This window comes from Polistes fuscatus, unplaced genomic scaffold (genome assembly GCF_010416935.1).
Source record: "Polistes fuscatus isolate 324 unplaced genomic scaffold, CU_Pfus_HIC Scaffold8, whole genome shotgun sequence".
NCBI classification, from domain to species: Eukaryota; Metazoa; Arthropoda; class Insecta; order Hymenoptera; family Vespidae; genus Polistes; species Polistes fuscatus.
In genome coordinates, this window is record NW_025113162.1 from 4,676,986 (window position 1) to 4,689,989 (window position 13,004).

Sequence of the window (13,004 nt, forward strand, 5' to 3'; positions counted from 1 at the left end):
TTATAATAATATGTATATATAGAAAATTTGTTTAACAAATTGTTACCAAAAGTGTATTTAGAGAAATTAAAATAGTTTAAAAACTTTAATGGAAGGAATTTCACAATAAATATGATCATTACAAAATCATGCACTTTCTTTCTGTTGGTTCAGGTTGCTTAGATTCTTCAGAGTCTTTGACCTTTAATGTACGTAATTCATCGGCATTCACTAAAAATATAACAAATAAATTAAAATTTAACTTTAATTTAATTCGTTTATCAAAAAATTATTTATCATAATAATAAAGGAAACTGAAATAAAATTATTTGTAAATTTGGATATATTTAACTTACAGATATAAGAAGCTATGATATATTCATCATTTTCTATACACTTATAAATTTTTGTTAAGATTATTTTCAATCGGTTTCTAATATTTATTATTTCTTCATCACAGAGTTTACTTAATAGATTAAGGCTGCAATCCCAGTAATAACTTATGCGCTTATTTACTAGAGACTTATACAATTTGTGTAGCATCTAAAAATATGATTTTATTCTATATTTGTATTAAAACTATGTTTAGTAAAAGTAAGCTTAAAACAACTAAAAAAAAATAATTAAATAATAATTAATTAGAAATTAATTATTTAAAAAAACGCGTAAACTCTATAAATACTTCTCTATAATATCTTCTTAAGTACTTTAATAAATACCTCCATAAATAAAAGTGTACATGATTTTGTTTCTAAATTTTTATTAGATTGAACTTCATGTAATGCTAATGTTTCTATATAATAACTGGCAAGGTTTACCCAGTTTTGGGTATCTCTTAATTTCTGAAAATATAATATCATTTCATTAAGATTCTCATGTATCATATTTACAAATATTATATTTATAAAATATAATTTTATATATATATAGTTCTTTCAAATACTTTCATAAGCTTTATCACTCGTTTAATATATCCATTTTTAGATAAAATTTCTTTCTCTTGTTCATAAAAACATGTTCTCCAAGAAATTTGTGTTTCTCCACTAATTTGTTTATAATTGTATAAAGGCTTTGGTACAGCAAACCAGTGTTGTTTCTGAAAATTTAAAATAATATTAACTATCTTTCAAATATAAAATGGAACTAATTATTTATTAAACATTGGCAACATCATGTACATACTTGATACGAATTTAAATGATCTATGTTTGGTAGACTTTTGCAAAACTCTAATACTGGTACTAAATCAATGTCTATCATTTCATTATCAGAAATATGTATTTTAAATGTAAATGCCGGACCGGACTTTTTTATTGATATCTGTAACGTATAAAATATTTGTAGTTTAGTTAACTTTTTGGATATTTAAGTTATTTAAAAACTATTTACACATACTATGTATTCATTGTCTTTTATTTTTAATATATGTTTATTTCCCCTTAATGGTAAAGTTTTTACGGCTGTAAATAAAATACTTTCTATCCAGTTACGAAACTTTCCTTGGTGAAGATACCCATTTTCATCAAGTAATTTCCTCAATGACCTAATAAGATAATGAAATAAATTAATTAAATAATTTTTTCTCACGAGCTATAATATTATTACGTATTACTAATCATTCCTAGATCAATTTACAATTCACAATAATTTAGTATACTAATCTAATTAAAACATTTATAATTTATTATTTATTGATATTATACATCTGATATACAGGGTGATTCACTAACTCTTGCCACCAAGATAGCTCCGAAAGTATGATAGTAGCAGAAAAGTTTATAAGACAAAACGAAAAATTGCACGAAAAATTCGGGAGTATAATATGACATCAGTTTTTTTTTGCTAAGTTTAATCGCTTCCGAGATTTAAGGGTCAAATTTGTTTTTTTAAATGGAATACTATGTTTTGGTACTTATTTTCTGATGACGGCTGTGGTGGCGAATCTCGAAAGCGACTAAACCTAGCAAAAAAAAAAACCGAAGTCATATTATACTTCGGAGCTACCTTGGTGGCAAGAGTTAGTGAATCACCTTGTATATTAATATTATACATAATATTGTATAGAAAATTAACATTGTCTAATTTATTTTATTTTATAACATATCTCACCTATTTATTTGTGCATTATTACTGAAATTATCTAAGGCAGAATATATGTTAACAAAACCTGGATGATTACTTGGTTCTACCTAAGATTAGATAACACATAGATATCTTAAAATTTGATATACATTTGTTGTTACTTTACTCTTCCATTTGATGAATATTCATTGAAACTCTTTGAAAAGTTAAATAACAACCACATAAAATAAAAACATATTTGTATAAATGAAATATTTAAAACATTTTTAAACAATTAAATGAAACGAAGAATAAATAATAGACAAATTTATACAAATTCAAATGATTATTCTAAAGTAAACATATCTCACATATATCTACGACATAACAAAATATTAAAACAAAAAAGTATTATTAAAGAATAATTCAAATAATAGTTATAGATAAAAAATTGTCTTACTCTTAGAAACTTATCAATAGGTAGTTTTATTATTATATCTATGTCAAATTCTGTAGCTGCACCAATTTTCGTACCCTTATAATAACTACCGCCAAATAATTTTCTTTGAAATACATCATTAAAGAAATCATCTTGTTTCATTTTTTCAAGTATCGCATCAATGATCTGTAATATAAAAATTATATATAAATATATATATAAAAAATTAATATATATATATATGTTATAAGGAAAGTAGGACGTACCGGGTGTAAATGAAGATTAATCTTTTTAGTATCATTTTCTTTCAAAGACAAAAACTGTTTATTTATAGCATTAACTATTTTATCATTTCTTAAATATTTCTGTTTATCTGATATATCAAGAAACTACATAAAAAGGAAATAAAAAGGAAGTATGTATTATAAAGAAAATCTTATATAAAAAATAAATAACATATTTATATCATAGAATTTATAGTATATACTTATATATACTAATATATAATAATAAATAGATAATACAAACCTCCATTATGATGATGATGATTATTAATATTATTTATTATTATTTATTAATAAAAATAATTTGAAATACTTTTTTTATAGTACAAATTATAATAAAGAGTAGTATTATTGCATTTAATATTATATTATTACATTAATATATTTTTTATTTTTTGAAGTTATATTTCTTTTATACAAATGTAGACGCACTGCAAAAATATATGTGTTATACATAGATACTAATTTTCCAAAAATTTCTGAATTTTACTTACGTATTATTTATGTATATATATATTGTACTGATGAATATTATTACTTTTTATTTCCCACCAAAGAGGGTAACAGGATTTGAATTTGATATGGTTTATAATATAAGCTTTTTAGATATATTATATTTTGTAAAGTTTTCAATTTATTGAATAATACACTATGACATTTAATGGAACTCTTACAAGTTGTACTTACTTATCAAATTCTGTATCAGATATCACAGATATTAATTATCGATATAAAATTGTTATTACATTTTAACGTACTAGTCCAGTCAACGGGACTGGAAAACTCAGCAGTTTTCCTCGATCTCAGGAAAGAAGGTGAAAACTTGATATAAGGGTAAATAGACGACGCTGAATCGAATGGTGCTAATTTTTTGATCTGAGTGGTGCCGTTTTTGAGAAAAAATATAAAAAGAAAAATATCAGAACGCTCAACAATCGATGGCCAAGGACAATAATACTCGTTATCGCATGATAAATAAAAAGAGAGAAATATTGGTTTGTTCTCTCACTCGCACTTTCATTCAAGACCGAGAGTCCCGAAGATTGCCGAAGATCCTTCGTTTGTGTATTAGTGCACACGGACGCTCGCACGCACACTAGCCCGCTCGCGTGTAAAAGCCGACTGAGAGGCGGGACTTGCTTCCCCACTCTTACAATTATTTTCCCATCTTCAATCCAATTTTATTCGCTTATTTTTGAAAATACGAAGATAACTCATAGAACATTTTTTATGTATATTTTAATTCTCTACAACTTTTGTTTGAAACGTTTTTCGATTAAATGCCTAGATTCTAAGATAAAGCCATTTTTTACCAATTTTTATCCTTTTTTACCCTTTTTCTCAAAAACGGCACCACTCAGATCAAAAAAATTAGCACCATTCGATTCAGCATCGTCTATTTACCCTTATATCAAGTTTTCACCTTCTTTCCTGAGATCGAGGAAAACTGCTGAGTTTTCCAGTCCCGTTGACTGGACTATACGTGTATATGTATATAGATTTTTGCACAAAATGCATTAAAGCAGTAGTTCTCAAACTGTTTGTATTCAATTGCGGTTCCCCAGTACACATTTTGAAAATCATTGCAATATTATTTTTCATTGGATAACTTCAAATATACGATATCCAATCAATGTAAGATCTTAACGGAAATGTTATTTTTAATAAGTATATTTTCGATTAGCTAATATTTCAATGCTGTATATCGTTTAACCGGCTGGTTATATGCAAATGTTTCTTGTTTATTTTTATTAAAATAGATTTGAAATGGTCCAGTGACGAAACGCAAATGTATATATAAAATTAACTATTACAGAGAGGGAGCGTCGATACTAAGCTAGGAACTAACTAACGGAATACAAATGAAAGCGTGACGGGTGAGTACGTTGCAGTACATACGTTGCGTTTCAACAGCGCAAGAAGAATAATGTCGTTGGAAGGACAAAGCAATCTGTGTTTTTGAAAAAATATAATAATAATAATAATAAAATAAAAAACTTAAATATATATACATTCTATAGCAAAGCTTCCCTTTTACGATATTAACGAATAAGCGATTGATAAAAATGGAAGCAAATTATCAAGCGACGCTAAGTCCAGCACGAACTTTGACAGGTAAATACAACTACTGTTCTATTCGTAGATGTCAAAGCGAATGTCACTTTGTATAAATATCAGTTAGTAATCATTTTCGGAAAAAATTACAACTTTACATATATATAACAAATTCGTATAATGATCAAATATTTTTTAGTTTGTATATAGAATAAAAACAATAGCAATATAGTAATAAATAGTATAGTAACTGCTAACAATTTATACATAGTTTTTGATTGTATAAACAATATACTTTAAACATTAAACAATTTTATTGAGTTTCATTGAAAATCGTTGCCATTGGTACAATGTTTAATAAATAAATAATATTACTATCTTCCTAATAATTGATACTATTTTCAATTAAATCAATAATAATCCAAAATTATTTATGCAATAGGAATGAATAATGAAACTGAAGATCCATATCCAAGTTTATCCGATTATCATGATTATGAACCAAATTTGGAGTTTGATGACACAGAACTGCAGACATCTTCGAATAATGGTAATATATATATATATATATATATATATTTTAAAAGCTAGTAAAATTCTTTCTAATTCTGAATATTTATTATTAAATATATGTATAATTTAATATACATTTTCAGCTGTGCAGCTTTTAGAAGCAAAGCTAGATTTGATTAACAGTGGGGCAGTAGTGACAGGCATAGATTATTTGGAGAGTCCAGTAAGCGATGGAACGATTGAAGAAAATTTTGAAGAAGCTCTAGTAGATGCTCCAGTTATAGAATCTGGTGTGTGACCTTTTATCTACTGTTAGTAGCCACTAAATGTCATGGCATTTGGTGGAACATAGCAGGTGAATCATGAAGATTGCTGTATAGTTTGTTACTGCATGGTGTAATGATGGAGAAAGATACGCATTAATAACAAATTGGATTCAATTTTCTTGATTCTATATATTGTGCCTAAATGTGATTACTAAATTGCCTTAGAGTTTATGACAATTGCTACAAATAATTACATATTTTTATACCTTCTTATACAATTATTTGTTTTTAATGAGCAGCTGATGACTTAGCAGCACTAGAAGGTGAATTAGCTGATGAAGAAGATTACCTTGATATATCGAGGCATGGAATCGTTGAAGTTGTGGGAGATGACAGTGCTGGTCGTAAAATAATAGTAGTATCAGCCTGTAAATTGCCTCCTATTGGAAAAGAAGCTTTCAATCATGCCAAACTTCTTAGGTTAGTAAAAAAAGTTGAATATTTGTTATGCCATTGTAATATTAAATGGAGCAACGTAGTGCATCTTAAAGCTTTACATTTTTTATTAATTAATATTACACATATTATATGTAAACCATATAATATTACTTATAGTGAAATAATTAAGTAAAATTCACATTGCCATTGTAAGCGCTATTATTTAAAGGAATCTGCTTTAATTCATTTATTTCCACAATGGATTATATTTACACAAGAAGTCGCATCTGCCACACTTCCAAATTAATTAACTGCGAACTAAAATGCTGCTTTTAAACACTAAATTAAGACTAAATTACAGGTACAAGTACCTTTGCAACCATTTTTTAACCCTTGAACCGCGGATTTAACTGTACGGTATTTGTCAGAACACAACCGTGGATCGCGCTAGTTGGCATTGTAATTTCTTGTGAAAACACATATCATCCAAAGTAAGTAAAGTTTTTATACTTCACGCATTTGTATTTTTATATCAATATTGTAAAATCAAGTTATATTATTGAACATTGAGACGCCGCTGTTTTATATCAATCAAGAGTATGCATTGATTAAAGGCTTTGCGGTTTAAGGGTTAAGCATACCTCTTCTCCTTTCCTGGTAGGAACTAAAGCACTAAGGCAGATTTTAAATTCCTATTTTATCATAAGAAAAAGTCTTTTAATATATATTTTATTTTATAGGTATCTGATGCATACGTTAGACAAATTTGTAGAACAAGATTATAGTCTTGTTTATTTCCATTATGGCCTAACTTCCAAAAATAAACCACCACTCTCTTGGTTATGGCAGGCATATAAAGCTTTCGACAGGAAGTACAAAAAGAATCTCAAAGCACTCTACTTAGTACATCCAACTAATTTTATTAGAATTGTATGGCAAATCTTTAAACCAGCTATTAGGTAATCAAATTTGAAATATTCATTAATTTCTTATCTATACATTTAAATGACGTTACATTTATTTTACTGTAGTGCAAAGTTTGGTCGTAAAATGATGTATGTTAATTATTTAGAAGAACTAGCACAGTACATTAATCTCGATCAACTCATTATACCTCCGCAAGTATTACAGTAAGTATCATTATGGTTAATAGATAAAAAAAGTAAAAACTGTTTCCTTCTCTCTCTCTCTCTCTCTCTCTCTCTCTCTTAAAATTTTTTAACTAGTTTGAATAGTTTATATTTTTCTGTAAGAATATCATTTAACGTATTTTAAAGTACTATTTCAATATTTTTAGACATAATGAACAACTTATAAGCAAAAATAAAAAAAGTTTACCAACTAGTCCACCTCAAAGTACAGTAGCCACACCAGTCGGTACAACACAATTTGGTGCAAGTTTAAGTTTTATTAAAGAAAATAATAATGGTGACCCAATACCACCTATAGTAAAACAATGTATTGAGTTTCTAAATTGTCCAGATGGTATGTTTATTATTATTATTTATTATCCAAAAATGTTTTCAATTAATATATATATTATGAAAATGAATTCTATATTCCTAAGAGAGTAATTTTGTTCACAGCCCTAGAAACAGAAGGAATTTTCAGAAGATCTGCTAATGTAGGAGTGATTAGAAAATTACAACATGACTGTAATCAAGGTTTGCAAGTAGACTTTAAAGGAGATCCTCATATAGCAGCAGTCCTTTTAAAAACATTTCTTCACGAATTAGACGAACCCCTTATGACGTATGAATTATACGATGAAATTACTCAATTTCAAAGTAAGAAACATTAAATTCTCAGTATTTATTAATCGTTTTATTCCATTATAAATACTAAAATTGGTTTATTTATAGCATTATCGAAAGATGAGAGACCACGTAGAGTAAAAATATTAGTACTTGAAAAACTTCCCGAAGACAATTATCATCTTCTAAAATATATAGTACAATTTTTATCAAAGGTAATGTAGCAATTAATTATATGTATATATGATAATTTCTTTTTATTTAATGGATATTTATTAACAGGTAATAGATAGAAGTGATTTAAATAAAATGACATCAAGTAATTTAGCAGTGGTATTTGGCCCAAATCTTGTTAGAGCACCTTCGTCACGTGGAATGTCGCTTTCTGCAATAGGACCTATAAATCAGTTCATAGATTTTCTATTTACATTTCAGGATAAAATATTTATCATCTAAATTGAAACTATAGGTGATAGCCAAAGGTCTGATAGCCAAACCAAATTAGTAGTGATTGTATAAATTTGCGCATGTATGTGAACTGCGTGCCTGTACATGCGTGTTTTTAGTGAGATTTAAAAGTATGGCTGTTCAATTTAATATTATTAAGCAAGATGATATTCAGAATACTTGGTACCATAATTCAATTAAATTTTTTTTTAGAAATGTTAGCACAACAAATAACACTTTTATATATTACTGAATTAATTTAAAACATATTAAAATCATTCATCTAGTTATATTAACAAAATAATACTATAACTATTATTACATTGATAATTAACATTTATTGATTCATTAAAATTTTATATCGCAGATTCATATTTACGAACATGACATGATTATAAAATATAGGAAACTTCATAACATTATGAAGTATAATTAGCACAATAATCTCTTATCTATACTTGCAACACAATCTCCAAAGGAATAGATTTATCATTTACAATAAATTAAATATCGTTTAATGTTAAATTGTCAGTCAAGATAGTGTATATAATTATATAACTTCATCATCATAAACCAAAGATTCAAGAAAATGTTAGGTAGTATATATAAAATATAGGCATAATATTATCTACATTGTATAATATTATAATATTGTCTATATTTAAATTAAGTATAATGTAATAAATATGGGTGTGATTTATGAAAGAGTAATAACGTACAGGATGCCTTGATTATCTAATTTTAGGATATCACTTCTTGATTTGTAAAATCTAATTTCACAAATATAGTTAATTACAAATTATATTATAATATGGTGCTTTTCATAAATCTAGTGTACAAGTCAGCCAATATATTTACTTTTCCGTTTCTTGTATATTTAATTTTTTTTTTCTTTTTTTTTTAAAGGAATACTATATATATTTATTTTTATAATTTTCTCTATAATCATTATAAGATCTAGATTTATAAAAAAGTTTACTTAGTTTTATAAAATTTATTAAATATTACATGTATTTATATATTCATCAATTTTCTCCTAATCAATGTTACAAAATATAAATGATAAAGTAGATCTTTAATAATATCAAGCATCCTGTTATCATGATTGCATATGTACAAATTGAATAAATTAATCGTGTAAATTTTTTATCTTATTGCACAGTACTGATCTGTAAGAAAATTTTAGGAATTCAATAGAAGATATATACACAAAAAAAAGGAATACTTATAAACGATTGTGAATTTTTATGTTGTATTTTATATTGTATATTTGATCATGTCATCAAATGTTCTTTGGTGTAAAAGTATTATAATATTTTTTTAACAGTACAGAATTTCATTGATTTTCTTCTTATTGTATAAAAATGTACTAATTAGGATTTTTAAATATATCGTTGAGTACATTTCTTGCAACAATCCTGCCATTAAATGGGTCATTAGAAAGTATTTACATAAGAGCTGATCAGTTGACATGTTCTCTTTTATTTAAAAGACTAATACAATATCTGTATAGAACTAATGCGATTACATTCCTTGTTATTGTATTTAGATCACTGATAGCGTAATCAAGCGTAATTGTATAAACATAACATAGTTAGTTAATAACATTATTAATATTCAGTAATTTACTCTGTCATTCCTTGTGGCATTTTATGTATTATATAATCATTAGTATTATATATACACATAATATATAATACTAGTTTAAACATGAATACTTATGAAATATTTAATATTTACTAAAATGAAACTGTGTATTAACAAATATATCTTCATTATAAAGTTATTTATTGCTCAAATAAATAAAAACATGCACAATCCATGTATGTAACTGCAATTAAGCGGAACATCTAACCCTTATATAATTTTTTTCAAGTCCATGTTGTTATCAATTCAAATGTTATACATCATTAAATAAACATAAATACTAGCAGAAAAAAGTATTACATATATGTGTATATTATACTTGGTTTATTTTCTTATATGTCCCTTTATTCATATTTGACCATATTTAAACATACATCTATTTATATGACATTAATTGATGTACATGATGGTGAGAAATAATTATAATTAATCTTATTTTTAATATTATACTTGTGTGTTTAGTATTTTCTAATTGTAATGATAGGTCTATGTTATTATTCTTCGTTTTTTTCAAATAAAATATACTAATAAGAAAAAATTACTGTGTTAATAGACTGCAAAATTGTAAAATCTAGGACATTTTATGCGTTGTTTACAAATTAGTAATATATATATATATATATTATATACATATGTAATAATATATTATTTATAATCATTAAAGTATAATAACATAGACGAACTACCATTTTTAGTAGTGTTATTATATAATTATGAAAAAAAAGAATAAAATGATACCAATAGGCACTGTAATAAAAAATTTATGTAGATATAGCAATGTACATTTCATAATATTTTTAAAACATCAAATGCATAATGTATATTTGCATACATACCACAATATTACAACATTATATGAAACTTACAACATTTTATGATATTTGTGTATTTGTTCTTAGGTTCGATCATTCAAGATTTGCACATTTTATATTTTGCACTCAATATCTAGTTAAAAAGATACTATCTTTTAAAAGATAAATACAACAATGTTTGACATAATATGGCAAAAAGCTAATGTTTTTTTATATACATTATATATATATATAATATATATATTATTTATAATTATTCTTGAAATTAAAGCTTTTCCAAAAATAAAAATATTAATTTATGAGTTTTGGGAAGAACTGCCACAACAAGAACTTTTTGTTGGTCGAGTTTCTTGAGCTTCATCTTCAACTACCACAACATTACGACGTGTACTGCTAGTCCTTTGCAAACAAGACTTTTGTTCTACTTCATCGGCATGTTCTATCATTCTATATGTCAAATCCAAGAACATTTGCTCAATGTTTTGATTTAATTTTGCAGATGTATGAAAATGCATGGCACCAACTTGCTGCGCGTATCTAGTAAAAAAATATTCATTTTATAAATCCATTTACTTCTCAAAATAATTTAAAAATTACTTACTCTTCTGCTTCTTCTATCGAAACATTTCGATCCTTTTCAAGGTCTATTTTATTGCCAGCAATCGCTAAAGAAATTTCACTGCCCAACATTTTTTTAAGTTCTTTTACCCAATTTTTAACCTAAATAAATAAAAATGATATTACAGAGAAATTGGTTGTAATAAAAATATTGAAAAAATTCTTACGCATACCTTTTGAAAAGTATCTTCATCTGTAATGTCGTAAACTAAAATAGCACCGTTAGACATCCTATAATAAATTGGTCCTAGTGCATGAAATTTTTCCTGCCCTGCGGTATCCCATATTGCTAAGTTGACTCTTTTGCCATTTATATTTAACTTCTTATTTAAAAAAGATGCCTTAATAAATTATATTAAAGTAAAAGATCCAATTAGTAGTATATTATAACAGTTGACATGATATTAGTATATATTATATAATATATATTAATATATATTTACTATATATATGTTTATAAAATATTGTTGTATAATTTACTTAGGTAAAAAAAGCAAGACAAATGAATAAGTAATATTATAAAAATTTCATGTTATATGCAACAGTTATATCACTTACTTGAACAGTAGTAACATGTTTGTCATTAAATTTGTCTTCAACGTATCGTAATGCTACTGATGTTTTTCCCACACATCCTTCACCAAGTAACACAACTTTGAAATTATATCCATTTCCAGTATTACTAATCGAACTAGCCATAGTTTTCAAATAACTAATACGGTTAAAAGATGATATCACACGTACATATGTACCGAAGATCAATGTAGATTAACATTCACGTTGGTCCTATGCATATGTTGGTCATATTAATATAAGATTAATTTAATATAACAATTATTTCTTATATAGTTAGACACTTATTTCTTTATAACGTCAAAATGAAAGCATCAGCTGTTTTCACCTAACATACACATATACATATTCATACAACGCTATAATTACATACAATCATACAATAAACATATATGTACACACATAGAGATATGTACTATACTTCATCATTGCAAATCTCATATACAGGGTGATTCATGAAAAAATGTCATAAATGCGATATATGATTTCTGAAATAATTTTGAATGTTCATGTAAAGATGATTCGATTTTGAACGTTTATAAAACAGTAGTTGTTGAACTCCACAAATAGCTAAGATTATATTACAATAATTTACATTTTGAGAAAGATAATCGGCAAATTTACAGTTTACAACTAAGAGGTGCACATATCTAGTGTTTTTGACAATTTTTAAAGGTACACAAGTTCATCGTGACTATCCCGTTTATGGCATTTAAAATACGTTTGATTAATGCCTCTCTTATTTTTACCTTTCTTTGGTAAATTATATGGGTCCTTCATCCCTGTAGGTATCCACTTCTGTAAGTAATAAATAATCTAGGGGGTTTAATCTGGGGACTTAGGAGACCAATTAATGGGCCCATACGGACGACATGAGATTTACACTACTGCATTTATTTACATTAAACGAATAGACTGTTATTGTTTGAAAATAGTTATATGATTGAAAATATTTTATAAATTTTGAAGTCACCTTTATTATGACTGCGCATAAGTATGGCAATTACATATGTATGTGTCATGTGTTATAAAAGAGGAGGGAGACAGACAAAACAAAGAATATAAACCTTACGTAAAGGATAAGATAAACAGGTAAGATAAGTAAAATTTGAAATGAT

General features: G+C 26.1%; 3 protein-coding genes across 4 annotated transcripts; 1 reads left to right on the forward strand and 2 right to left on the reverse strand.

Moving 5' to 3' along the window:
* Positions 1-66: 66 nt before the first annotated feature.
* On the reverse strand, positions 67-3,052 carry LOC122524966. The gene is made up of 10 exons (XM_043647487.1): positions 3,008-3,052; positions 2,746-2,868; positions 2,501-2,665; positions 2,089-2,168; positions 1,375-1,522; positions 1,162-1,299; positions 923-1,075; positions 699-821; positions 336-522; positions 67-210 (listed from the first exon to the last, which is right to left on the reverse strand). The coding sequence occupies exons 1-10, from the start codon at positions 3,011-3,013 to the stop codon at positions 119-121; spliced, it is 1,215 nt and encodes a 404-aa protein (XP_043503422.1). The 5' UTR covers positions 3,014-3,052; the 3' UTR covers positions 67-118.
* Positions 3,053-4,272: 1,220 nt separating this feature from the next.
* LOC122524967 (rho GTPase-activating protein 1) lies at positions 4,273-8,499 on the forward strand. 2 transcript variants are annotated; one of them, XM_043647489.1, is made up of 11 exons: positions 4,273-4,640; positions 4,785-4,878; positions 5,261-5,368; positions 5,475-5,621; positions 5,897-6,077; positions 6,776-6,994; positions 7,067-7,165; positions 7,333-7,520; positions 7,622-7,822; positions 7,898-8,004; positions 8,072-8,499. In XM_043647489.1, the coding sequence occupies exons 2-11, from the start codon at positions 4,830-4,832 to the stop codon at positions 8,243-8,245; spliced, it is 1,473 nt and encodes a 490-aa protein (XP_043503424.1). In that variant the 5' UTR covers positions 4,273-4,640; positions 4,785-4,829; the 3' UTR covers positions 8,246-8,499. The 2 variants fall into 2 exon arrangements, with proteins under 2 accessions (XP_043503424.1, XP_043503423.1); XM_043647488.1 differs by having other exon boundaries at positions 4,273-4,878.
* A 2,178-nt stretch (positions 8,500-10,677) lies between these two features.
* Positions 10,678-12,282, reverse strand: LOC122524968 (ras-related protein Rab-21). Its single transcript, XM_043647490.1, has 4 exons — positions 11,872-12,282; positions 11,487-11,654; positions 11,297-11,415; positions 10,678-11,232 (listed from the first exon to the last, which is right to left on the reverse strand). The coding sequence occupies exons 1-4, from the start codon at positions 12,010-12,012 to the stop codon at positions 10,992-10,994; spliced, it is 669 nt and encodes a 222-aa protein (XP_043503425.1). The 5' UTR covers positions 12,013-12,282; the 3' UTR covers positions 10,678-10,991.
* Positions 12,283-13,004: the final 722 nt, after the last annotated feature.